We start from the raw sequence: 26549 nt of genomic DNA on the forward strand, positions 1-26549 counted from the left end.
GGTTGACATGGGGAAGCGCGACCTTGGTCGAGGTGACACGTATTTGGCACGAAACCCAGAAGTGTCAACATGGAAGTTTCGTGGAACACACCGAGATTTTTCTATAACATGAGCGGCAGCTGGGTGTCCGGTTCCTATAAAATGTAATTCCAAAAAATTAAGGAACCTAAGCCTAGAGATCACACTTGATTTTCGAAGGACAAAAGTAATGCGGTACGAAGTGACAATTCTGACAGAAAAAAAACAAGTATAAATTCCGCAATAACTTAATGTTCGAATATAATATATAGGAGAAGTGTTGGTAACGTATAAATCACAATGGCTGTTCTGAGGAAACGCGAAGGGTGACTAACTTCTGTGGATACTCTGACACAGTTTGAAGAGAGCGTAAATGGCTTTAACAACTCATGTTTCAATTATTAATTTGTTTTTAACAGTGAAGCTGCTTTCTTAGGTTATTCTGCAGCTCTACTTGAATCTGAGCCTCTGTAACCGCAATTGTGTTGGCGAACTTTGGTCTTTTAAACGAGATATCCCTACTGGCTGAAAGTGGGTTAAAAGGGGATTCACTATTAGGAATATTTGTGAAGGGGTTTCCAGCTCCGGCATTCGTCCATTGACCTACGAAAACATCCCAAAAACACACAATAAATTCATTCTCAGACACACTATTGTTTCATTTTCGTCAGCGGTAACTGATAACATTGTTCTAGAAATAAAAGTAAGGGCAATCGCCCGGTTGAGATCAAAGTTTTGTGAGGTTTCACCCGGACAACGGGTGGCGACCTACCGTAGACTCGGTAACACCCACGACATGGGCACTTACACGTTAGCTTACCGACATAAGTATTAATAATAAAGGGACTGGCAAGGGCATCAAATCATGAATTTTGAATTATGATAAATATGAGGCACTCTCTTGCAGTATTCCCTGCATGTCTGCATGATTGATCCACTAACTTAAAGTGTTGGTGAAAAGCGTCGGAAGTTGAGAATTGTGGAATATAAAGTCTGCAGATGGCCGTAGCTCGCCAGGCCGCTGTAGGTGGCAGGTAGCGGTCACCGGAAACACGGGACAATACAGCGCTTTTGGGGGTAGCCCAGCATCCGGAGCCACCTGTGCTGGGAAACACGTGGCGAAGACGAGAATTTCTTTTACCTAGGAGCGTTATGGCCTACTCGATCATTGGGTAGATCTCAGAAATGTCTTTGTAGGGATTTCGGCGATGATAGAGCGTTCCACATTGGCCGAAACTGAGTATCCTTGCGCCGCGTTTTCATACGAGGGGAGACGGGAAAATTGTGGAAGGAGTGAACTTCACTTTCAGCCATCGAGTGGTACGGACCTGGAGACGGCATCTTGGCCATCGTCTTCGAAGGGAGGCATACGGTCTGTATCGCAACACTGCACTAACGCTTGTTCCGTGCAGAGTTCTGCTGTTAGAGCTCTTTGTGTGCTGAAAAGCGAGATTTTCACCAACGCTTAACCACTTCCAACAACTTACGTAATATTTTTGACCTGGCAGTTATCCTTGCGAGGTGCCGAATATTTATCAACGCAGCTGCCGGTAATAGGGGCGCGTAATTACAAATTGTTAATGTGCCATTCTCAGGAGAGTGTGGGTGAAAAAGAAAATTCACATTTGTTTCGTAAATTTTGTCAGTTGTGGGGGATATTAAATTAAACTGCCAATATTACAATACAATTATCGATTTCATTGTAGCTAGCATTTACCCTATCCCAGTAAGCTTTACATGCACTCTAGTAACTGCACAGCTTGCCCAGACGGGAAGGAAAGGTTTGCGGGCCTTCTGTGTCAGCGACGGACAATTAAACTTACAACTCCTTCCTTCCACTTGTTCACTTGTTCTTTCGTTTATTCATAACAGAGTGTATGTATGCGGTGGGGGGAATGGAGTTTTGTTGTGGGTGAGTGCCTGTATGTGTATGATCACAGGAGTTCATCGGGATTTCGTGCGTTTATGTTTACCCCCCCCCCCCCCCCCCCACACACACACACACAGTCGTGGACACGCACGTAGATGGAGAGACAGCAGGATGGCGGGAGGGAGGGAGAGAGGGAGGGAGGAAGAAGGAGTGAGACAGCTCACATCCATCAACCAGACACGCCACATGCGAGTCACGCAAAGCTGTACTCTGGTGCGCTCGCGTCACGCCGACCGGATTGAGTCAGTCGATTTTTCGTTTAACAGATGGCGACTTGCAGGCCGCACCGCGGATGCCCGTTATTCATCCTGTGTCGTCCCTTTGTCCATTCTCAGTCGGCACGAAGGCGATAATTCCAGGCCAGGAAGGGCGCATCGTCCCCGTTGCTACTGCTACTGCTGCTGGTGGGGCGGAAAGCGAGCGGCGATAAACCGGTGCGCTGAGCGGCGTGGCGCGGCGGCTGTCGGGTCGCCTGATACAGACCGGCCACTGGCAATTGTTCAGCCACTGTGCGCACCGGCCGAAGCTGCTCTCTCTGCTGCGGCGCCCACCCGTGCAGAACACCGGCCACACCCAGCGCTGTAATCGCCCAACCATAGGTCTGTCTGCATTCACAGACATCTGTTCTGTGAGACGTATATGGTGTTTACTGTTACGGTAGGAAAGAGGAAAACGCGAGAACATAACTTATGTCATATTCCAATTTATCTACTCAATACTGCACAGTAGAATATGGTTACAGAAGACCAGAACAGAACAGAAATGAAGGTAAAGGCACCAGTGAGGAGATTCTGAGACTGCGGTTGCTAATGGAAGCGAGACTGAGAAAGAATAAAGTCACGTAACTGTAACTCGTAGAATTGGAAGAAGCTCTCGAGAATAAAAAATAGTGTAAGATGTTCGAACTTCTTAGAAAATATCGGTAAGCTACAGGGAAAGACGTGCAATATACAATATGTACAAGAATTGATGTGGAGAAAGACTAAAAGATCAAGAACGTAGTGTTTGGATTAAAAGGGGTGTAAAACAGGAGTATAATCTTTCACCCCTGTTGTTCAATCTCCACCTCGAAGGAGCAATGACGGAAATAAATGAAATGATAAAGAGGAGATCAATGTTCAAGGTGAAAGAATATCAATGATTCCAGAATGAGATTTTCACTCTGCAGCGGAGTGTGCGCTGATATGAAACTTCCTGGCAGATTAAAACTGTGTACCCGACCGAGACTCGAACTCGGGACCTTTGCCTTTCGCGGGCAAGTGCTCTACCAACTGAACTACCGAAGCACGACTCACGTCCGGTACTTGCAGAAGTAAAACTGTGAGTACCGGACGTGAGTCGTGCTTCGGTAGCTCAGTTGGTAGAGCACTTGCCCGCCAAAGGCAAAGGTCCCGAGTTCGAGTCTCGGTCGGGCACACACTTTTAATCTGCCAGGAAGCTTAATATCAATGATGACATGGCTGTCCTTAGTGTAAGTGACGACTTACAAGGTCTAATGAATGGGATGAACTGTCGAACGAGTACACATTACGGATTGGGAGTAAACTGAACAAAGACCGATGTTATGAGAAGTAGCTTAAATGAGAATTGTGAGAAACATAACATCATAATTGGGATTCCCGAAGTTAATGGAGCTAAAGACTTTTGCTAGCTAGGCACCAAAATACCCCACAATGGACCGAGCAACAAGCACATATAAAGAAGAGCAACATTGTCAAAAAGGGCATACCTGTCCAAGAGAAGTCTGTACTATCAAACATACGTATTAGTTGAGGGAGAAATTTCTGCATATGTGCGATTAGAGCACAGCAGTGTATGTTAGTGAAGCACGGACAGTGGGAAAACCGGAACAGAGAAGAATTGAAACAATTGAGATGTGATGCTACAGAAGAATGTTGAAAATGAGGTACACTTTATACGGCAAGGAATGATAAGGGTTCTCTGCAGAATCGGGGAGAAAAAGAAAGTATAGAAAAAACTGTCAGAAAGGGATAGGATGACAGAACATCTATTAAGGCTCCAATGCTACTAGAGGGAACTGTAGAGGTTAAAAACTTTATAGGATGAAAAATGGAGAGCTTGCCGGATATTGGAATACATCCAACATATATTCCATCCAACAAATATGGTCCAGACTAAAATCTACACAAATAACTTCCTAACTCTTTCGGTTACATGCGATGGTAACAAATTTCTCTTTATGTTATTGTTATAGTAACAATAGTGTTCCAAGTGCCAATCTAGGACAAAAGGTTAAAAGAAAAGAGGACTTCGTGGTGAGCCGTATCAAACCAGCAAGAAGGCTGATGACTCAAAAAAGAAAGAAATAATGGAAGAATCGATTTAAATCAGTTATAAGGTACGTTTGTAGCATGTGGAAGACGTTCCTTCGTAGTGCTTTTGCATCCCACGTCTTAACGTTTCTGAATACTATTTCATGCTGTAGGGTTCACCAGTCAGATGTCTGATTTGACATATTTCTCCACATTAGTCCGCCCTGTCTTTTCTCTGTATTATAATAGCAGCCTACAGTATATCCATTTTAACTTACTTCCTGTAGCGAAGCCTTGGTCCCCTTCTATAACATTCTCCACTCCCCCCCTCCCCCCCTACCATTTTTCACCATTAGAAAACCGATTATTACGTGATGCAGAGGAAATTGTCCTTTGACATGTCTTACTAAAAGTTTATTTATTTAATCGTGTCTGAGCTACATCTGTAATTAATTAATACGCTATATATACTAGATTACAAATACAAGTAAATGATAGTTATACATTCACATATACATTCATGATCTTCACATATTGTAAGTCGTCATTATTGTCTAAAGCAAGGCTCATACCTCTCTCCAGTGTTCGGCACACTGCAGCGTCGTTGGCCAACCACAGGTCTTGGAAAGAGCATGGGGCCAGCAAAGATGGATAGGTCAGCAGGTGTGTCATGGATTGTTTTCCTCCACATTGGCAGGGCTCTTCTTCGGCGTATCCCCACTTGATCAGGTTATCTTGTGATCTCTCATTTGACATCTAAGTGTATTTAGGCTCTTCCAGACTCTCCATTCCAATTGTGATCCAGCAGGAAGTTTTTCTTTAATGTTCCAACTTTTCAGACTGCCTTTATCCAATGTCTGTTTGCACATTGATTCTCTAGTTGTAGACTGACTTTCGGTTAAGGGACGTTCAACTTTTATGAAGTTGAAAGATGGACAGGTCAGCAGGTGTGTCATCGATTGTTTTCCTCCACATTGGCAGGGCTCTTCTTCGGCGTATCCCCACTTGATCAGGTTATCTTGTGATCTTCCCATTTGACATCTAAGTGTATTTAGGCTCTTCCAGACTCTCCATTCCAATTGTGATCCAGCAGGAAGTTTTTCTTTAATGTTCCAACTTTTCAGACTGCCTTTATCCAATTTCTGTTTGCACATTGATTCTCTAGTTGTAGACTGACTTTCGGTTAAGGGACGTTCAACTTTTATGAAGTCTTTCCTAGATTTAAGTCTTGCCTCCGCTGGCTGATGTGCGTACAGGGGATGTCTTCTATCTTCGCACTGCCTGCTTCGTTCGGCCATCGCCAACGTTTGCCGTCTGATCTGCGGGGGGGGGGGGGGGGGGGGGGGCTATTCCAGAACACATATAAAGGAGATCACGGTTTGTAGGCTTTAGGCATCCCGTGATTAATCGACATGAGTCATTCAGTGCTGCGTCCAGCTTCTGAGCATGTGTCGATCTTCTCCATACGGGACATGCATATTCAGCTGGAGCTAAGCACAATGCCAGGGATGTTGCAAGTAGAATTTCAGGGTTTGCTCCCCTGTGTGAGTTGGTAAGTTCACGGATTATGGCGTTCCGTGTGTTGACTTTCGCTCTAGTTTCTTCTACGTGTTTCTTGTAAGACAATGTTAGATCTAACGTGACTCCAAGATAAACTGGGTTTGGGCAGTGTTGAAGTTTAACTGAGTTCCATTCCAATTGTAATTCCCTCTTTGTTTCCTTGTTGTTTAGATGAAATAAACAAGTCTGCGACTTTGCTGGACTAGGTCGAAGCTGGTTCCCGTTATAATATTCAGTTAGTACTTCTCAGGCACCTGTTAGGTTTCTCTCAATCTGTTTGATTGATCTAGATTGGCATGCAATGGCTACATCATCAGCATAGATAAAGAATTTTAAGTGAAGTTGACCAATATATTCTTCTTGCCCTCAGTTCGATTTTCAGTCTCTTCATTATTGTTCCTGCCTACTCTACGAATCTTCAGCGTCCTTCTGTGGCACCGAATTTCTAAATCTACTCTGTTTTTGCCTGAACTGTTTGCCACGTACGTTTTATTTCAGGCTAAGGATACTGTCCTGGAAAAAATCTTCACAAATAACTTCCTAACTCTTTCGGTTACATCCGATGGTAACAAATTTCTCTTAATGTGATTGTTCTTGTAATGGTGTTAAAATTTGGTATGCGCAGTACTCTCAACGCCGTGATGATGCCAGTCTTGCTGTGTGAGATACACGTTTAATGGGCATTCGTAATCCACCCTCTCCCCTTCGCCTATTAATATTTCGACAAAACTGCCACAATATCATTATCTACCTATTTCCCTAGCTACCTGCCACATAATAAAGTCTTCTGCACTCAATGATAATCGCAAACACTGCTACATTCCTGTTAAAAGTACTTTTAATGGCACTAGCGGTTAGGACAGTATTCGACAAAAAGTACTTTAAAAATCGTCTACTAACGTTCTTCAGCGGAACGTGCTCATTCTGATGACTCTCAGGAACCATGAGCATTCTACTGCACTCTGTCACAGGAACAAACATTCTAGTAATGTGCATCAGCTTATTTGCCTTTTGAGGTGTCGTGAGCCGATACTCTCTCCAACGCATTAGGAGTTTCAGTGAGTAAGTTCCGCGATGTGGTATGTCCTTCATCAAGGCTACGAGGGTGACATACGGCGCAACATAGGGGCCTCTAATCCTTCTACTCTTAAGTATATTTTAGACAGTAAGATAACAGATATTTCTCTGTGACAGAGGGGGGAATGATAGCTATCCCACATTTGACCCAATTGGTAGTAGGAAGTGCGGTAGTGGGCTGGGTCACAAAATTCTGGAACCTCTCAAGTTGCCCTCTTGACCCTCCCTTGATGGGACAGAATTTCTGTTAAGAATATCTATAAGATCATATACTACAGGCACCACACAGTTCGCCAGGAGATGATGAGCAGGGAACGTACAAAAATATTCGTTCAAGACGACGCTGTTATTAGATAATAAGCAGTGACATATCGTTGTGTGAGGTTGTTTCCTTTAACGGTTCCCTAGGTAATTCCCTGGCAGAAATCATAAAGTAATGAAGTTAGGACATAAAATCGGCTAAAGAAAATGAAGAAGCTTTGCCACAACAGGTGGAGGACGGAGGGAATTTACGTTTTGTGGCTTGGCGTTGGGATAATTGATTCCAAGACCTGAATGTGTGAATGAGTGTAGGACTTCATTCGAGCTTGCATGAACCGAGTATCAGTCCCACTGTAGTTTTCTACTGGGTTTATTTTGCAGATAATTTCCTGTTAACAACTAATTATCAAGTGTATAATGCATCAACAGAAAATAATATGGAGAACTAAAGGTTTCGACATGATAAACCTATGTTTCTAAGTCACTATCTCCTCGATACACCATGAGCATCTTCCTCGTAAGCTATTTTGTAATCTGAAATAAACCTGAAATTCATCCATGCAAAAGCCATATCGTCTTAAATTACCATACACTGAAGTTCTTCAAAACTATAAAGCCTGGTTCCATTATCCCCATTGTTAATATCACTTGAGTTTACTCGAAGGCAGGTTTCCAGCACAACATTCCCGTTCGTATCGAATTATCTGGAAGCACAAATATTTTGTGACCCCGCTGTATTTTATCTTGATACAACCTAATTACATATAGGCCATTTCAAACAAAATTTTTATCTATTACTTGGTTTATTGATCTAAAACGTTTAAGATAACTAACCTGTATATCCAACTGGGTGAACTATTCGCTATTAATTCTTGGAAGTGTCACTACGTATCACCATGAATATGTGCGTGTCGGTTAATACTATGGTCGGTTTTAAGGCGACACAGTACTGTGCCACATCTTTAATACATACACCACAGATAACCTACACGTAGCTAAATTTAAGATCAATTTCATTAATAAAATTAGGATACAGATGTCAGCTACAAATCCGTTAACTGAACTTCCCGCACATTCCCGTACATCAAGAAAGAAATATAACGATTTACTATAGCAGCTTAGCTCCAACTTTGCTTGCACCTCGTCGAATTACTTTCCGTACATTACGATAGTTTTGCTGAGTATACTTTACGCTTCGTTCCGATGAGTATCGTTTACGTCCTGGATCACATGAGTTCGTGTAGCCCAGTGAATATTAGGAATTGAAAAACTTCCGTCCTCAAATAATATGAGTGCTTTTCAAGTTTCGACAGTCAATACAAAATAACGAAAACATCCCACATAATGTGTAGATGTGTGATTCATTTGTTTGGATCTAGCCACAGACCACATTGCTCTTTTCCAAGACCTTCCGATGTAAAACATTAAAAAATCGGTCGCGGTTGTGTTTTTTTCGGTGCATTAATTAAGTCGCTGTAATGTCTTTAACATAGACGTTCCGTGACAAAGGCTGTAGGAAAATTGTCTTGTGAACAGTTGGTGGTATGTGGATGATTATTAGAGCTGTATGATTTGACATGTAGTCGATTATTGGCCAGAATTTGTTAACCCTGAAGTAGGGGGAAAGCAGTATCAGCAGAGTTAGCAGCTGTAAACAGTGGACAAAGGCCTCTGCTGATAAAGCCTCAGCCGTGTATACACACGTCACTCACGCACGTTCACAAGTTCAGTGCACTCTCCTTCCATTATGTCAATCATTCCGTCTTTTCTTACGTTGTGGACTACAGCGAAGAAATTTTTTGATTTTCGCATTAACATTTCTTCCTCACTGCCATAAATCCAACAACTACAAACTTCCCTTTTTAGATTCCTGGGCACGACTTAAGTCATTATTTATTTCACCATAAGTCCTCCACACTATTCGTGCACTAGTTTCTCTTCTGTCGATTAATATACGAAACTTCCATATCTAGCGTGATACACTATGTGATCAAAAGTATCCCGACACCCCCCAAAACATACGTTCCTTTTATTACGTGCATTGTGCTGTGACCTACTGCCAGGTAGTCGATATTAGTGGCCTCAGTAGTCATTAGACTTTGTGAGCGAAGAGAATGGGTCGCTCTGCGAAAATCATGGACTTCGAACGTGGACAGGTAATTGGGTGTCACTTGTGTCATATGTCTGTTCGAGAATTTTCCACACTCCTAAACATCCCTATGTCCACTGTTTCCGATGTGACAGTGAAGTGAAAACGAGAAGGGACACGTACAGCACAAAAGCGTACACGCCAATCTCGCCTGTCGCCTGACAGAGAGCGCCGACAGTAGAAGAGGGTCGTAATATTTAGTAGGTTGACATCCATCCAGATCATGACACAGGAATTCCCAACTGCATAAGGATCCACTGCAAGTATTATGACAGTTAGGCAGGAGGTGAGAAAAGTTGGAGTTCATGGTCGAGCGGCAGCTCTTAAGCCACACATCACACCAGTAAATGCCAAACGAAGCTTCTTTTGGTGTAAGGAGCTTAAACATTGGCGACTGAACAGTTGAAATACGTTGTGCAGAGTGATGAATCACGCTACACAATGTGGTCATCCCACGGCAGGGTATGGGTATGGCAAATGCCCGGAGAACGTCATCTGCCAGCCTGTGTAGTGCCAACAGTAGAATTCGGAGGCGGTAGTGTTATGGTGTGGTCGTGCTTTTCTTGGAGGGGGCTTGCACCCCTTGTTGGTTTGCGTGGCCCTGTCACAGCACAGGCCTACATTCATGTTTTAAGCACCTTCCTGCTTCCCTCTGTTGAAGGGAAATTCGAGGATGACGATTGCATCTTTCATCACGATCGAGCACCTGTGGCGGAGAGGTTGAACGCCAATAACATCCATGTAATGGACTGTCCTACACAGAGTCCTGACTTGAATGCTATAGAACACCTTTGGGGTGTTTTGGAACGCCAACTTCGTGCCAGGACTCACCAACAGACATCGATATCTCTCCTCAGTGCAGCAATCCTAGCAGAATGGGCTGCCATTCCCCAAGAAACCTTTCAGCACCAGATTGAACGTATGCCTGCGAGAGTAGAATCTGTTATCAAGGCTAAAGGTGGGCATACACAATACTGAATTCCAGCATTACCGGTTGGTGGGCGGTTCACGAACTTTTAAGTCATTTCCAGCACGTGTCCTGATACTTTTGATCATATAGTGTATTTAACCACGTACATTATTTTCATTGAAAACCTTAAGACCTTCTTGCAGTAGTTTACCTAATACCAAAATATCTCAATAATTGTAACCATCAACGAAATAATAGGCAGTTCATCATGAAAGTGACACATGAATACATAAGGTGTGCAACAATCAAAATCTTGCACCTAATAGTTTCTTTACAAACATTTGACAAATGTCACAGACTGACAGGCAGTCACGTCACATTGTGTTTGGTCCGTAGGATTAACCGGTTAAGAGTTCGCGTCCAGGAGGATTTGAAGTTTGATGACAAATTGGACTTCTTATTGGCCAGCGCAGGTGGCACTCGTGGAACCTTACAAGGCCTGACAATAAACTTGCTCTGCACCTTTCACGTTAAGCATGCAGAGCTCTGTGCGTGGCAGGCAGCTAGCAGACGACCGAGCCTGCACGGGCGCCGTCGCACCGCCGGCAGATAAGCTTGCAGTGAAAAAATGAAATGTCGTGTGGCTAGGGCCTCCCGTCGGGTAGACCGTTCGCCTGGTGCAGGTCTTTCGAGTTGACGCCACTTCGGATACCTGCTCGTCGAAGAGGATGAAATGATGATGATTAGGACAACACAACAGCCAGTCCCTGAGCGGAGAAAATCTCCAACCCAGCCGGGAGTCGATCCCGGGGCCTTAGGATTAACAGTCTGTCACGCGGACCACTCAGCTACCGGGGGCGGACTAAGCTTGCAGTGAACATTACTCAATGTGAGAGGGACTGTTCGTCACCCGCTGGAGGCAGCAGGAGGGCCGTAGCTGGAAAACGCCGCAGCCCACGTATGACGTCCTTGTCGAGGCTGTTGGTGCATCTCAGGCTACGGAATAAAGCATAGGGGAGGACTGTGCTCAAGTCGTCGAAGGCGTGTGCTTACCCTGGGGGATGGTAAGTGTTGCTGGAAGCCTCCAGGAACCTGTGCGGAGCGACAGGGGCTAGGTCGTGTCCACTACCCCAGCCGGGGCTCGAACAGGTGTCCCAGTAGAGAGGCTGCCAGTAGCAGGTATTTACCCATAGGGAGACGCAGCAGAGCTGAGTCGTCTGCGTAAAGTCTCCAGCACAAAAAAAGGTTCAAATGACTCTGAGCACTATGCGACTTAACTTCTGAGGTCATCAGTTGCCTATAACTTAGAACTAATGAAACCTAACTAACCTAACGGCATCACACACATCCATGCCCGAGGCAGGATTCGAACCTGCGACCTGAGCGGTCGCTCGGCTCCAGACTGTAGCGCCCAGAATCGCACGGCCACTTCCGCCGGCGTCTCCAGCATAGCCGGTTGCCTTAGTGGATACTTAATACTTCATCTGGTTCTATAGTAGTGTTCACTTAGTGCTGATGGAGACTGTGATGGTAGTCATCACACCTCAACAAGGTCACTCACAAACACCGTCGACAAACATATGAAAACATCTGACTACACCTGAGCGAGAGAGTCTAATTTCGCGGGATATTTATGAAAGTCTGCTGGTAGGCAGTACTTCTCTGATGGGAGCACCCCCAACCCTCAGAGAGACAACAGACCGCAGCAGCTGGGTGTTGCCACTTTATTCGTTTCACACTTCTTGTTTAGTCAGATCCTGGAGGAGCATGTCGGGATGTTTGGTATTGCCTAATTTCAGCCTTGAGATGTGCTGTCTGGCTTCTCCACTTCGTCAACTTCTTGAATAAGAACTCCTACAGGCTGAATACGACTTCTTACTTCATACTGCGTTATCTCCCTACGATATCGTTTTACTGCATCGACGCAAGGCAATTCAATGGTCCACACTAAGTTTTGGCGCAGCACTTCAAATGACTGTCCATTTTTCATATTCAGTCCATATCTCTCAAACACAGGTTTCGATTTTGACTTATTCATATTTATATTGTTTTCAGGCCATAAGGAAATTTAATACATCCGCGAAAGAAGCGGATTACAAATCAATAATACGGTAGATAATTAAATACTACTCATCATTCTGAGCCCGTTACAAGGTTTTATTAATAGAGCAGATACAGGAGATACAGCGAAAGTTGCTGCGTTACGTCACGAGATGATTTAGTAAGCGTGACAAAGTTGCAGAGCTCCTGTAAAAGACGCTACGGAAGAGGCTGGTTTAGGTTATTTGAAGGAAGAGACCAAACTGTGATGTCATCGGTCTCATCGGATTAGGGAAGGAAGTGGGCCGTGCCCTTTCAAAGGAACCATCCCTCCATTTGCCTGGAGACGGAAGAGGTGATGGAGAGGTATACTGTTGAAATTCCAGGACCGTATATATCACTAAGAGAAAGTCAACAGATTTCTTGTTTGCATATATGGCTTCAGATGTGCTCGAAGTTGCCAGCTGTAGTTACTTTTTCAACTGTATTTACAATAAGACACTTAAATGTAGATGACCAGTTCAATCATTCTCGTTACAGTGTTATTATATTTTGGTTTAGTTCTTACCCGCTTACATTCTTGTATTCCTATTGCACTAAAAATATCTCCACATAAGTGCACAGGCAGACGATCGGCGCTGTGTGTCTCTGTTGGAAAACAACCTCTTGTCCTCGCTCACTGTAGTCGCTGTAGATAACACTGAAGCCCGCTTTGCTCTTTGCCCTCACATTTACAGTTTTCTGTCTTGGGTTTGTTTTTTAACGGCACCCTCAGGTGCACATAAACGCTGATACGGAACGGTGTGGATACGTTAACGTATCACAGAGTGGCTGCTATTGGTCTCATGTATAGATTCGCCGAATAAAATCGAATAGCAGCACAGCGGCGATGTACTGAGCTTCTCCACCAACGTCGCAATATCATCAGTCTTAAGCTTGCAGTTATTCTGTGATCTATGTACTGCATTTTGGTTACTGTGCAATAGATGGTTTTTCACTTTTGTGAAGATTTTTCACAGAAAGAGATAATTAGGATAATATTCCGAATGAATTGTAATTATTACCTTGCTAGGGGTGACCAGAGACCACGTGGGTGGTATTCCAAAATATTAAGAAAAATATACCTGAAAAATTACCAGAATTTGACAGGTGAGTTTGGACTTATCTAACAGAAATGGATGAAGAACACCATTTATTATATCACAACTAGTCTAGTTAATACATCTTAATTTCCTTACATATTGCAGTAACAAAGCGGCAGTCAGACATAAAGATTAAAGGACTTCAGTTTTATGTACGTAACATCTGCTGACTAATATTTCGGTCTCGCAAAAGGTACAAGGGCAACAGCACTATCAGAGAAGCGTTCTTACAGCTGATTCATGTTCACAAAAACGTCAGTGCCAAAAATGATAATCTATATTTTAGATGGTACCACTAATTCATATTACAGTACCTTCATTCAGTTCCATCACATCAGCATGACAGATGAGTGCCGTAAATAGCCTGTTACAGTCAGTACCTGAAAACGAAAAGGACTGATTTAATGTAGATAATACGTGCTTCCCCATAAATGAAAGAACAAATGACAAGAGAAAAAGTTTTCTTGGAACGTTGAGGATACTTAGACAAATAAAGCACAGGTGGTTATTCATCAAGTAACTATGGAAGGAAAAAAATTTAATATAGAAAAGCAGTGGCGCAATGGTGGAGTATGATCACTGCAGTGACTATCATAGGATATATTCCACGGAAGTATTAACCAAGAGGACTATTCTTTATACTATGGAGCCACTACCGAAGCAGGCTGCGCAGAGCTAGTATAAAATTTTCTCGGTGTTCAGACAGCTTCAAAGCAGACTTAAAACTGAAGTTTCGAAGATTAAGACGATCTCCTTCCTCAGGACATGACTGACTGCTGGCTGCTAAGTCTGGTTCCTTTTTGGTAGGATTCAGGTTGTCTGTGGTAGGATGACGTCTCTAGGAATTGTAACTCACTGGCGGTGACGTCACAATTGAGGGTGATATTCTAATCCAATAATCCAAGAAATAGGTAACGTGCCGATATGCCTCCTGTCTCCATCATCAGCCGACACTGAGAGGCGGAAGTTGAACGGAGATCACACCCAGCATCTCTTATCCTCTTAAGAGTTACGATCATTGGTTGATCCTGCTGTGGGTTTCCCTCCTTTGGTTGGATGTGTTTACCAGCATTTGAAACTCTACGTTCTAGTAGTTTGCATTCGTCTTTCTTCAACACGTTTTTAGGATATTTAAAATCGGATCGAAGATGATTATCGTCGGTAACGACCTGCTCCCTCTACAACGAAGTATCAAGGACAAAAGGATAACTGAAATTGCACTCATTTAAAAAAAGTTCTCTCCTGCCTCTCTCTCTCTCTATGTCTGTCTCTCTCTGTCTCTCTGTGTGTGTGTGTGTGTGTGTGTGTGTGTGTGTGTGTGTGTGTGTCGGCTCTCTGTACACGGAATGGACGAGTCGTCCATCCAACTTACATTAAATCAAACATTCAAAAACATCTTGGCTTCTGTTCGCACTTCTGTGGTGAACTTGACGTTAGGATGTATGAAATTCGTAAAGAAATGATGCAGTTCATCCATTCCCTGCGATCAAATTAAAAGCATGCCCGCCAAATACCTATAAAAACAAATTGGGTAGAGAGAATTAGACTATAAGGCCCATACATCAAATCGTTCACAAACAAGTCAATAATAAATGGTGATAATGGAGAGTATATATATCATTACTATTGGTCATTTCTTAATATTTTTCATGGTACAGAGAATTAGTAATCTCCAAGAAGGATTGATTGTGTGCATAACATCGATCTTCAGTAATTGATCTGTGCTGTCAGCGAGTAACAATGACACTTTTATTATAATCTTCAGCCTTAAGGACTACAGACACATAATCCTTACCCTCTGGTTCAAAGCGGTAGGTGGATCAAAACAAAATGTCCAGACACTCTGTGACCAAAATGGTACTGAAACAGAGGATGACAGACTAAAGGCCGAAATACTAAATGTCTTCTTCCAAAGCTGTTTCACAGAGGAAGACTGCACTGTGCTTCCTTCTCTAGATTGTCGCACAGTTGACAAAATGGTAGATATCGAAGTAGACGACAGAGGGATAGAGAAACAATTAAAATCGCTCAAAAGAGGAAAGGCCGCTGGTCCTGATTGGATACCAGTTCGATTTTACACAGAGTACGCGAAGGAACTTGCCCCCCTTCTTGCAGCGGTGTACCGTAGGTCTCTAGAAGAGCGAAGCGTTCCAAAGGATTGGAAAAGGGCACAGGTCATCCCCGTTTTCAAGAAGGGACGTCGAACAGATGTGCAGAACTATAGACCTATATCTCTAACGTCGATATGTTGTAGAATTTTGGAACACGTATTATGTTCGAGTATAATGTCTTTTCTGGAAACTAGAAATCTACTCTGTAGGAATCAGCATGGGTTTCGAAAAAGACGGTCGTGTGAAACCCAGTTCGCACTATTCGTCCACGAGACTCAGAGGGCCTTAGACACGGGTTCACAGGTAGATGCCGTGTTTCTTGACTTCCGCAAGGCGTTTGACACAGTTCCCCACAGTCGTTTAATGAACAAAGTAAGAGCATACGGACTATCAGATCAATTGTGTGATTGGATTGAGGAGTTCCTAGATAACAGAACGCAGCATGTCATTCTCAATGGAGAGAAGTCTTCCGAAGTAAGAGTGATTTCAGGTGTGCCGCAGTGGAGTGTCGTAGGACCGTTGCTATTCACAATATACATAAATGACCTGGTGGATGACATCGGACGTTCACTGAGGCTTTTTGCAGATGATGCTGTGGTGTATCGAGAGGTTGTAACAATGGAAAACTGTACTGAAATGCAGGAGGATCTGCACCAAATTGACGCATGGTGCACGGAATGGCAATTGAATCTCAATGTAGACAAGTGTAATGTGATGCGAATACATAGAAAGATAGGTCCCTTATCATTTAGCTACAAAATAGCAGGACAGCAACTGGAAGCAGTTAATTCCATTAATTATCTGGGAGTACGCATTAGGAGTGATTTAAAATGGAATGATCATATAAAGTTGATCGTCGGTAAAGCAGATGCCAGACTGAGATTCATTGGAAGAATCCTAAGGAAATGCAATCCGACAACAAAGGAAGTAGGTTACAGTACGCTTCTTCGCCCAATACTTGAATACTGCTCAGCAGTGTGGGATCCGCACCAGGTAGGGTTGATAGAAGAGATAGAGAAGATCCAACGGAGAGCAGCGCGCTTCGTTACAGGATCATTTAGTAATTGCGAAAGCGTTACGGAGATGATAGATAAACTCCAGTGGAAGACTCTGCAGGAGAGACGCTCAGTAGCTCGGTACGGACGTTTGTTAAAGTTTCGAGAACATACCTTCACCGAAGAGTCAAGCAGTATATTGCTCCCTCCTACGTATATCTCGCGAAGAGACCATGAGGATACAATCAGAGAGATTAGAGCCCACACAGAAGCATACCGACAATCCTTCTTTCCACGTACAATACGAGACTGGAATAGAAGGGAGAACCTATAGAGGTACTCAGGGTACCCTCCGCCACACACCGTCAGGTGGCTTGCGGAGTATGGATGTAGATGTAGATGTAGATGTAGATGGTTGCCGTTGTTACCTAAGAATCGAAGACCTTACTGCTCTGGAAAGCTGAGGCTGGACTTGGATGACTTATGTCACACCCACAGCGCGGCTGGGTGCTCACCTTACCTCATCTGCTGCATCTCATGAGAGTTCCCTAGTCGAGTGTTCCATTCTGCTAATGCTGTTACTGAGCTGGCGGCGTAGTTCGTAGCACTGTAATACAGACAAATCGTTAGCACCATTGGGTCGTCCGCTTACAAGTTGGCAAAACATCTGAGGAAGCTCATGGTGCTTCAGGTCGGTAACTGCTGCCATATCGTCATTTATGAAAGCAGTTACAGCAGATGTCGCAGAAGTGACCATAGTTCACCTTGTACTACCCAACACTTTACCACATTTTGGCAACCACTTATTTTCCGTATAATGGGAAATGTTACGAAATGACCAATGGTACGGATATGGGTTACCATTTACCACTAGCTATTTCTCACGGCTTTATGGAGTATAACGGAAAACTGACTTACAGTGCTCAACGTGTTTCTATGGGCGTGTGGATGACACAGTTTTAATGTGGTCTCAAGATATGGATGCACGTATCAGTTCTTTGAACACATGAACACTAGGAAACGAACATTAAATTTGTTGTAGAAATAGAAAAGGGCGGAAATTTACCAATTTGTGACGTGTTGGCTAAACGTAAATTGGATGGACCATTAAAACATTCTGTGCACAAAAGGGCAGTCATACACACACACACACACACACACACACACACACGCACACATATACACAGCTCATTTTTTAACGAGTGCAGTCTCCTCCATCCATCACAAGTGCATTCTGTCCTAAGCGCAGAGTTTCCCACGTAGGCGCAGTCCAATTCAACTAACTGTAAACAGCCGACGGAAGTCTCTCCATTTAGCGGAGCGATACGTAGGAAAAAAAAAGGTTCCAATGGCTCCTGCGAACGTAGCATCAGAGCGGCTGCGGACCTCAAGCAAAGAGTTGTGTTCATAATATTTAAGTAGGATATTGGACAAATATTCCGGCATTCGCTGAAAGTTAAGTATTCGCTGCGCCTAGGGATGCAATGGGCAAGTGCAGAAATACGTATGAGAAATCAACGATGGCGGAACATAACTTTACGGAAGGGCACATCAGTTTCGAAGGAATGAAGGTAGGCGATGCTTGGAGTGTTCTCCTGTCTCCTTCTGCCCATCAGTCGACACCGATGGAGGAGGGAGGACGTACCGCCAATTAACCGACGTTGCGCACGCGAATCCTGCCCTCTACTTGACGTCAACAGATTTTTACAATTACATGCGACGTTTCCCGACCAATTACAAGCTTGAACGCCACTACGGAGGAGGCAGACTTCCGATCTCCTACAAAGAAGACGGTCTCAATCTTTGAAGGGGCTTAACTCTTTGTTGCTGGAGACGATCTGTTTAGTATCGATATTTCTCAACTTAGTCCGCCTCCGTAGCGCAGCGGTTGCGTCACCGCATCCCAGCCCATAAATGCCATACGATGATTTCATGTATGGCAGATCTACACTGACTTGTCAAAACTCATTGAATAACGATATGCACATATACAGGTGGTGGTTGTATTGCGCACACAAGGTATAAAAGGGCAACGCATTAACGGAGCTGTCATTTGCACTCAAGTGCAACAGACTTTCAACGCGGAATGGTAGTTGGAGACAGACTCATGGGACATTCCATTTCGGATTTCGTTGGGGAAATCATATTCCGAGATCCACAGTGACAAGAAGGTGCCGTGGATACCAAATTTCAGGCGTTACCTCCCACAAAGGGTAGCAGAGTAGCCTAAGATCTCAACGACAGAGAGGAGCAGCGTTTGCCTTGTCGGATGAGTCCTGATTTCAACTGCAATGCAATCACAGTGGTAGTCTGCTGCCATTGCCCATTAACGCTAAATTTCTCCTCACTGTCGTATGGGATATGTTCGTCGTACGTCCCGCACTGATTTCTTTCGTTACTTCATGCCGTGCTGCTTGCCTCTCAACACTGACAACTCTACGCAAACGCCGCTGCTCTTAGTTGGTAAGCTAAGATCGTAGCACACTGCGTCAGTGATGAGCGGTATGCCCCAAGTTTGGTCTTCACGACACACTCTTGACGCTGTCGATCTCGGAATACTAACTTCCCTAACGAAATCTGAAACGGAATGTCCTATGCGTCTAGCTCCAACTATCATTCTTTGTTCAGAATCTGTTAGGTCCCGTCGTGAGGCTACAATCACGTCGGACGTCTTCCTACAAGAATCACATGACTACAAATGCTTCAAATGGCTCTGAGCATTCATAACCTGTTCTTTATTTTCCGATGCCTTTACCCTCGCTTTCCTTTTCCAGTCCGCATCTCCTATCCCTTGAATAACTTCCGGGCCCCTTGAAAAGGATTCAACCACTCTACATGTGCGATTTTTCGTTATCTTCGGCAGTTAAATCTCGACGTTTACTGGCGATGTGGTAGTCTACCACATGGCATGGCCCCTGATACTTTGCAAAATTGTTCATTGTCCTTCCATTCGGCATATACGAAGATCATAGCATCAGCCTCTGACGAATGTTATACTCTGGTAATCGTTGCGTACGGCTCACTGCCTCTTCCTGTTTCTCCAATCATCGTGTACTTGTCCTCCGTACACCGTAATCACTCTGACAAATTCTTTAACAGACTCTCCAGTCTTCCCTTTCTTCGTTTTCAGTATGTCTGACCGTGATGGCATCGTTACCACCATATGATGATAATGCTGTACTCGTAAGCTGGTTTGAGTTGTAGACGGAAACGCGTACTTCAGATAGACATCTTTATTGTTGTGATGTGAGCCAAGCTAGTATACAAGCATCTTCCAGATTCTCCTGTGCACCCTTTCAATTCTTGCAGTGGCTTGTGGATGGAGAGAACTCGCCCTTCACTTCTTCACATTCAATAACTCACGCAATTACTTGAATACATCTGACATGAAGTTCATTCCTTAGTCTATTTTATTGTCCCACGCACGGCAAACTTCAGTATTTAATGATTCATAAGTGCTTATGCCACTGTTGCTGCCTGCGATAGACTACTGCAACTCACTCGCGGTCTGGCGTATTTTTTGACCGATACTGTCGATAACCTACAATAATGGCAATCGCTTGATGCCTTAATGCCCCACAATCAACTACAATTTTAATGAAATATTGTTCTTGCAAATGATCGTGATCGTCCAAAGCGCGGGGTAGTACACTCTGGCCATGGAGTTCCTGGGCTCAATCCGGACAGGGAGCGAAGGTTTTGTCCGGGATCCAGTCCTTCCAGGGCGGCTCCAGGTTCACTTACCCTGCAGTCCAACAAGTACTGGAGTTTTTCACGTGGGTAAAATTCGGCCGTGGTGCTGGGCTTGCCAAACGCCTACTCCCAGTGCCGCTGCCGGAGGTCTTAGTTTACCTACAGTCAGGCTAATAGTCTGGTGACGATCTTGTCTCAACCGGTTTAACTTGACCTCTTTCGATTGTTCCTACAAAAACGAATGCGCACAGTAAGTAACATATGGTGATTTGCAGTCCAGATTTAATGTCCAGTGGTGTGCTCAGCGCTACGGTACTGCCTTTGAGTGATTCCTGTGGGGGAGGTGTGGGGGGCGGCCGCTATGACCCGGCCGGCCGGCCGGCCGCGGCTATCGACCGCCGCCCCCGCCGCAGCGCCTGATGAGTTAGGTCGACATTTGTCTCCATTGCTGTCTGCCGGCGGCTGAGCCCGCAACGGCTCTCATCAATAATCGCCGGCGAGGCGCGGCCTGGCTGAGGCTGAGACTGCCGCGGTGACGGCGGTGTCTGCCCCCGCGTGCAGTGCTGCGGCAGTGTCGCGTCACTCCACGAAGCGCCGTAGCGGCGGAAAGCTCTTTCGTATTCCCTTTCACTTCAGTTCACACGCCGACGAACACGAAATATGACGCTCAAGCTCTCTCTCTCTCTCTCTCTCTCTCTCTCACACACACACACACACACACACACACACACACACACGCACACACATCTACCCACCCACACATAGAGCCCCCCCCCCCCCCCCCCCCCCACACACACACAGAGTATATATATGGTGGCCCATTGATAGTGACCAGGCCAAATATCTCACGAAATAAGTATAAAAACCAAAAAAGAACAAAGAATGACTCTCGTGTAGCTTGAAGCGGGAAACCAGATGGCACTGCGGTTGGCCCGCTAGATGGCGCTGCTATAGGTCAAACGGATATGAACTGAGTTTTTTAAAAAATAGGAACCCCCATTTTTTTTATTACATATTCGTGTAGTACGTAAAGAAATATGAATCTTTTAGTTGGGACAGTTTTTTCGCTCTGCGATAGATGATGCTAAGTTAGTCACAAATAGGGACTGATGACCTTAGCAGTCAAGTCCCATAACATTTCACATTTGAAAAACAGTCACAAATATATGGCTCACAATTTTAGACGAACACTCGGTAACAGGTAGGTTTTTTTTAAATTAAAATACTGAACGTAGGTATATATAGTGAGGCATTAATTCTTTGAGTTCTCCGCTCATAATATCGATCTGCGAGCGTGTTTTGGTAAGTCTGGTAGAACTTTACAAAAAATTTCTTTCGTAAACAACTCACCTTACTTCCCGAGATGGTGTCCTTTGAAGGGTTTACACTCCAGCTTTTTATCTTATCAGAACAATAGGTTCTATCGCTGTGGAACTAGCACCTGGAAGAGGGAGTGCTGTTCGCTGAACAGGAAGATGTAGTGGTCTTCAGTCACCGAAAGGTGATGCAGGTGGTTTTCAAAGTGGAGGTAGTATGTGGGAGGATTGGAAGAAGCATTCGAAAAATTCCGTTAGGGAACGAAAATTGACGGGATAATAGCGACAACGCAGGCTGAATGGAACGAACAATTGTCGGTGTGGGAACTGAGCCGTGCTAAAAATTGCTGTTTTGGAGGGCGCGCCGCACCGCGTTGTGTGAAGTAGTTGTCCTCCGTTTCTGGCGGTGGCGCCGCTGTGGCAATCGCAGCTTTGGTGTCTCCCTCTGCTGGGAAAGCGGAAAAGTTGCCTGTTCACGTGCATTTAAGGGGCGCTATAAGCATGCCAAGTGGTCAATTGGTGTCAGCCTGGGCGTCGGTGCAGTGAGTCGACAAAGTCAGTCGGAAGGTAGAAACTCGCATGTTAGTCAGTCGGCTCTGAGTCTCAGTCGCTGTTAGCTTGTGGACTGAGTTGGGTTCGTCGTTACTCCGCTGTTGGACGAGTTGGCAGTCAGCAGCAGCCAGGTCCGCACGGTGCAAGTACGCGCCAGGGCCGTGGTCGCCACAGACGGAAGGCAGTTGGTCGGTCTGTCGGTCGGCTGGTCGTCGGATGGCGGCATGCGGTCTGCTGAGCACTGACACCAGTATCAGTCGGGAAGAGTTGGCGGCCAGCAACAGTCGGGTCCATACGGTGCTGGTAGTCGCCGGGACCGCTGTCGGCGAAAGCGGGCTGCCGTCGCTCGTTTGCTCGATCGGTCGTCTTAATCGACGGCGTCTTGGATCCTCAGGATAAACACAACTTTCCGAGTCGGGATGCGGTTGGACCTCGTTGGTTCGTCGGAACTGAGGTGCGGTGTAGTCTCCACAGCGCCAAGGCAGGCCGGGGTTTTTGGCGGCGGGCACGCGCTGTGGCATTTGGAGGCGCTATTGCGAGAGCGACTTCTTGCTTTCCTCCGAAGCAGGATTCTCAAGTTGAGTAATTAGTTATTTCTGTTAAATCTCGACAATTACGATGAGTTCGTTACTTGTCCATTGTTGTTTTCTCAGCCGTTCACGCGTGTGATAACAAGTAGTGTGTGTTGTTGTCTAGAACCCGTATACTTCTTCCGTAGTGATTAGGCAGTTATGACTTGTGTTTTCTGTTTTCTTTTAAACTTGTCTTGAGTGGTGAGTGATGCCTTGATCTTGGTGAGTCCGAGTTAAAAGGTCTAGGTACCTTGGTTTACTCGAAATAGGCCGATATTCACTGTTGTTTGCGCAGTTGGATCTGACGGTTGGAAATCGGTCAGATTGTCTGTCTCGGAGTGCTAGTATGTCTGTCGTTCGGAGCTGCCTCTGTCATGCTTGTCGGATTCGGTGTGTTAGCTGATTCATTGCTTGGAGCGTAAGGCATAATTCCTGAAATATGTTTTTATCTTGCCTATCATCTTGAGGGGTGGTATACGTGTACTGTAGAGCATGTTAACTCGTTTGGCCAACCTTATATAATTTTATATAAGATTGCATTCCATAGGCTTTTATTTAAATGGTCATTTTAGTATATAAAGTTGCCACCTTACCACCGTAAGACTTTTCTTAGAAGATGAAATCAAGTTGCACGTTCGGTGGCCAGTTAATCTTTTAATTTTAGTGTTTTGTACCATTTCCAGCCCTCCTACGGAGTGCATAGTTTGTGTGCTTGTGTGAATTTTTAAAACTTTTAGTTTAAAGTGATCTGGTGTGTTGCAGATTTGCACCAGTGGAGTCTTTCAGAGGTTGTTGTGAGCGGTCGTGACTACGGCCGTGTCAAAAGGTAGTGGCAAGGTTCTCAGCCCCTCTGAATGAATTGTAACTTGATATTTAGAGGGTGCTTCCTGCTTAAAATTTTAAATCTCTTTCTCTAAAAAAAACGCTTTTAAGAATAAAATTTCCATCTGTTAAAAGCAATTTGAGTATGATTTCATCATTTACTCACTGGCAACTACTTCCACGCTCACATAATGTGATTAAATGTGTTAATGTTCTTGATGAATTGCTAGTAAATAAAATTTTAACAATATTCTTTGAAATGAAATCCACGGTCCAGGAACTTTTCAGAATAAGATATCATGTAAATGAATTACACTAAACTCCTGCAACAAAAGCCGGCCGGTGTGGCCGAGCTGTTCTAGGCGCTTCAGTCTGGAACCGCGCGACCGCTATGGTCGCAGGTTCGAATCATACCTCGGGCATGGATGTGTGTGATGTCCTTAGGTTAGTTAGGTTTAAGTAGTTCTAAGTTCTAGTGGACTGATGACCTCAGAAGTTACGTCCCATAGCGCACAGAGCCATTTTAACCATTTTTTATGACGCCAGTTATGACCAACGCCAGAGCTACAATGAGTCCTCCGCCTTAAGATAATTTTCGGCGTGACTTAGTGCTCAGAGTGGAAGTAGCGGACACTCACAATCTGCCGGTTGTGTTCACCTAAAAAGCGTAAAATAGTCTTAACACTACGTTGACTGAACCTAGTTGACACCTAATGTATAGCGTCAGAGGCACTGTAAACCACAGTGACAGTAAGATTCGTTGCGAAATCTGAAGAAGATGTACGATGAAAAATTGAAAAATCCAAATACAAAGCTGACTACAACGAACTAGAAATAAAATCACAGCACCACCTATATATATGTGCATCAAAATTTCAATTTTGGCACACATAGATATCGGTGTTGTCATTTTATATATATATATATATATATATATATATAATCTCAAGGAGGGCATATGTGTGGCGTGGGATAGTGAACTATCAGATCATACGCGTTTAACCGTAGTATAAATGAATGAGGTCCTGCGACTCTACCACTGTCGTTCTCCAGTCAGGCGACAGTACATCATGTGGGCATTAAGGGGCGCAGTGTAGCTGTTTTACTAACGGCATGGCAGAGTAGAAGGACGACTCTGTTTTTTTCCATTATTAATTCTACTATTTTATATCGATCAAAAATTTCAGTGTGTGCAGATTTTCTACACAAATAATTCAGATTCATTGGTTGTATAAGCCCATAAACTCGTGTAACTACAAAAACAATAAAAACACAACAACAGTCTTACGGAATTAGTTTGTTGACCTTTAAATCAAAAATAAAAATTAATACCATTTAACAATATGAAATGCCGGCTAAACCCGCTGGGCAGAACAGGTAATAAGATTGTGGAAACAGTCAAGTGTTGGAATCAGTTTCTGCTTCTAATTGTTATTTATTGTAATTTAGCAACTCTTTTACGGCTGAAGGCATCCAGTAAGAAATCTTAACAAGACAAAAATCCAAAATAATAGCAATAAAATAATAAAAATAACAACATACGCAAAGTGCAATACAAATGGCTGAGGGCTACAATCATTTTCCAAAATTTTAGAATATACTACCACAGACCGTTAAAGGCAGAAGGCCAACAAGAGACCTAAAAAAATCAATTAAGATAGCAATCAAATAATTTAAAACACAAAAGGCAACGTATACAAAGTGCAACACAAATGGCTGGGGGCCACAATTAAACTTCAAAATTTTCAAATATGTTACCATAATCTTTAAAGGCAGAAGGCCGCAGTGTTTGAGCTTGAAAGATAAATTTAGAATCAATTTGGAAAATTTTAAGAAAACAAACAACCATAAGACTAAAATTTAAAGTAGCTAACAACAGACAATGAAACACCGATGGCAGTCACAAGGCCTACAGGGAGGTCGGTCTGTCCCCGTTCACTTAGGAGAGTTGGGTGGGAAGCCCATCTATACTTGATCCGTCGGAACCCAACCAGGGGACAGGCACAGACCGACCGACACAACATCTTGCTTCCCGTCAATCAACAGATGGGAACCCCAACTGGTAATGTTACAAACGTGATAATCTACAGTGGAGTACGTATTAGCTGTCAAAACTACTAACCATGTTGGACAGCGGCAACAAGGGAGGAAAGGACGCTGACTGAAATTACCTTAGCGGCCAGGGCAGGTAACCGGAACACTAACGGCCACTAGGCAGAAAATTTCCGCTGGTACACTTGAATATGAAACGCGGTAATAGTTAACTCGCTCAAAGAACACTGCCTGAATTTACGTTAGTGCCCAGGGCAGTTAACCAGCACAGCAACGACCACAAGACAGAAAATTCCGCTGGTACACTCGAGTTGTAATATAATTAATAGCACCACATGGCTAGTAGAACCACTCGGTGTTGCTGACCGGAAAACCTACCCAACAGCAAACCACCGAAGCGAACCACCACAACCTGAATAGACGTGGCCTGGGTAGTTGAAACCACTACTCCACTTAAACGTCCTGAGTCAGTGAACCACGAAGCTCGTAGCGATTGGACAGCTCCACACCCGCTCCGTCAGTGCGCAGGGACTGCCATCGGACCCAGCCGACTGCACCGCTCTGAGGTAGCTTCCCTCGTCCGCAACAACCGACCTACTCACCCGCAGAGTGGAAATAACACCAACTACACACGCAACCTGACAAATACTGCACGAAGACCTAATCGAAACCGAATTGTCATTAAGCACGCAGGAAGACAGCTCGGGAGTCGATGCACACACACTCCAAGGCAACTCATGAACGATCGGCAAGCGAAAACGCGTCGTCCGGTTGGACGAACGACCGACGATCCACCAACACAGTGGCGCGGCTCAAGTCATGCGTGGCGCCAATGCTCGGGCGAGCCATGCCGACGCAGGCCTCACTGTTGCTCCAACACGACTGCGCTACTGCCAAATTGCAACTCCCCGACTGGCAGGTCCGGACTGCACTCCAGACATGTTCCAACTGACTGACAGACCCGAAGTTGCTATCTGAACTGGGACCAACTAGCTTACAACAGACAACGACTGGGAAGTAATAGCAGTCGAGCAAAGATGCTACGAGAGGGGATATATCGATACGCGCTGCTAACG

The 26549-nt window shown here is 44.5% G+C and overlaps 1 protein-coding gene and 1 non-coding gene across 3 annotated transcripts in view; one reads left to right on the forward strand and one right to left on the reverse strand.

Annotated features, from left to right (window-relative positions):
- The window catches only part of LOC126273009 (lachesin-like), an 822715-nt gene that overhangs the window by 218642 nt on the left and 577524 nt on the right, over positions 1-26549 (reverse strand). Inside the window, exon 2 of one of the 2 annotated variants that reach the window (XM_049976375.1) lies at positions 13675-13740. The exons of the other annotated variant lie outside the window; for it this stretch is intronic. Coding sequence (XP_049832332.1) covers positions 13675-13740 — 66 coding nt within the window. The remainder of the gene's footprint in view (positions 1-13674; positions 13741-26549) is intronic. 2 annotated transcript variants of the gene reach the window in all.
- Trnaw-cca (transfer RNA tryptophan (anticodon CCA)) lies at positions 3290-3364 on the forward strand. The gene has a single exon. It is a non-coding gene; the product is annotated as a tRNA-Trp (tRNA).

The sequence above is a fragment of the Schistocerca gregaria genome, chromosome 5, assembly GCF_023897955.1.
Source record: "Schistocerca gregaria isolate iqSchGreg1 chromosome 5, iqSchGreg1.2, whole genome shotgun sequence".
Classification (NCBI taxonomy): domain Eukaryota; kingdom Metazoa; phylum Arthropoda; class Insecta; order Orthoptera; family Acrididae; genus Schistocerca; species Schistocerca gregaria.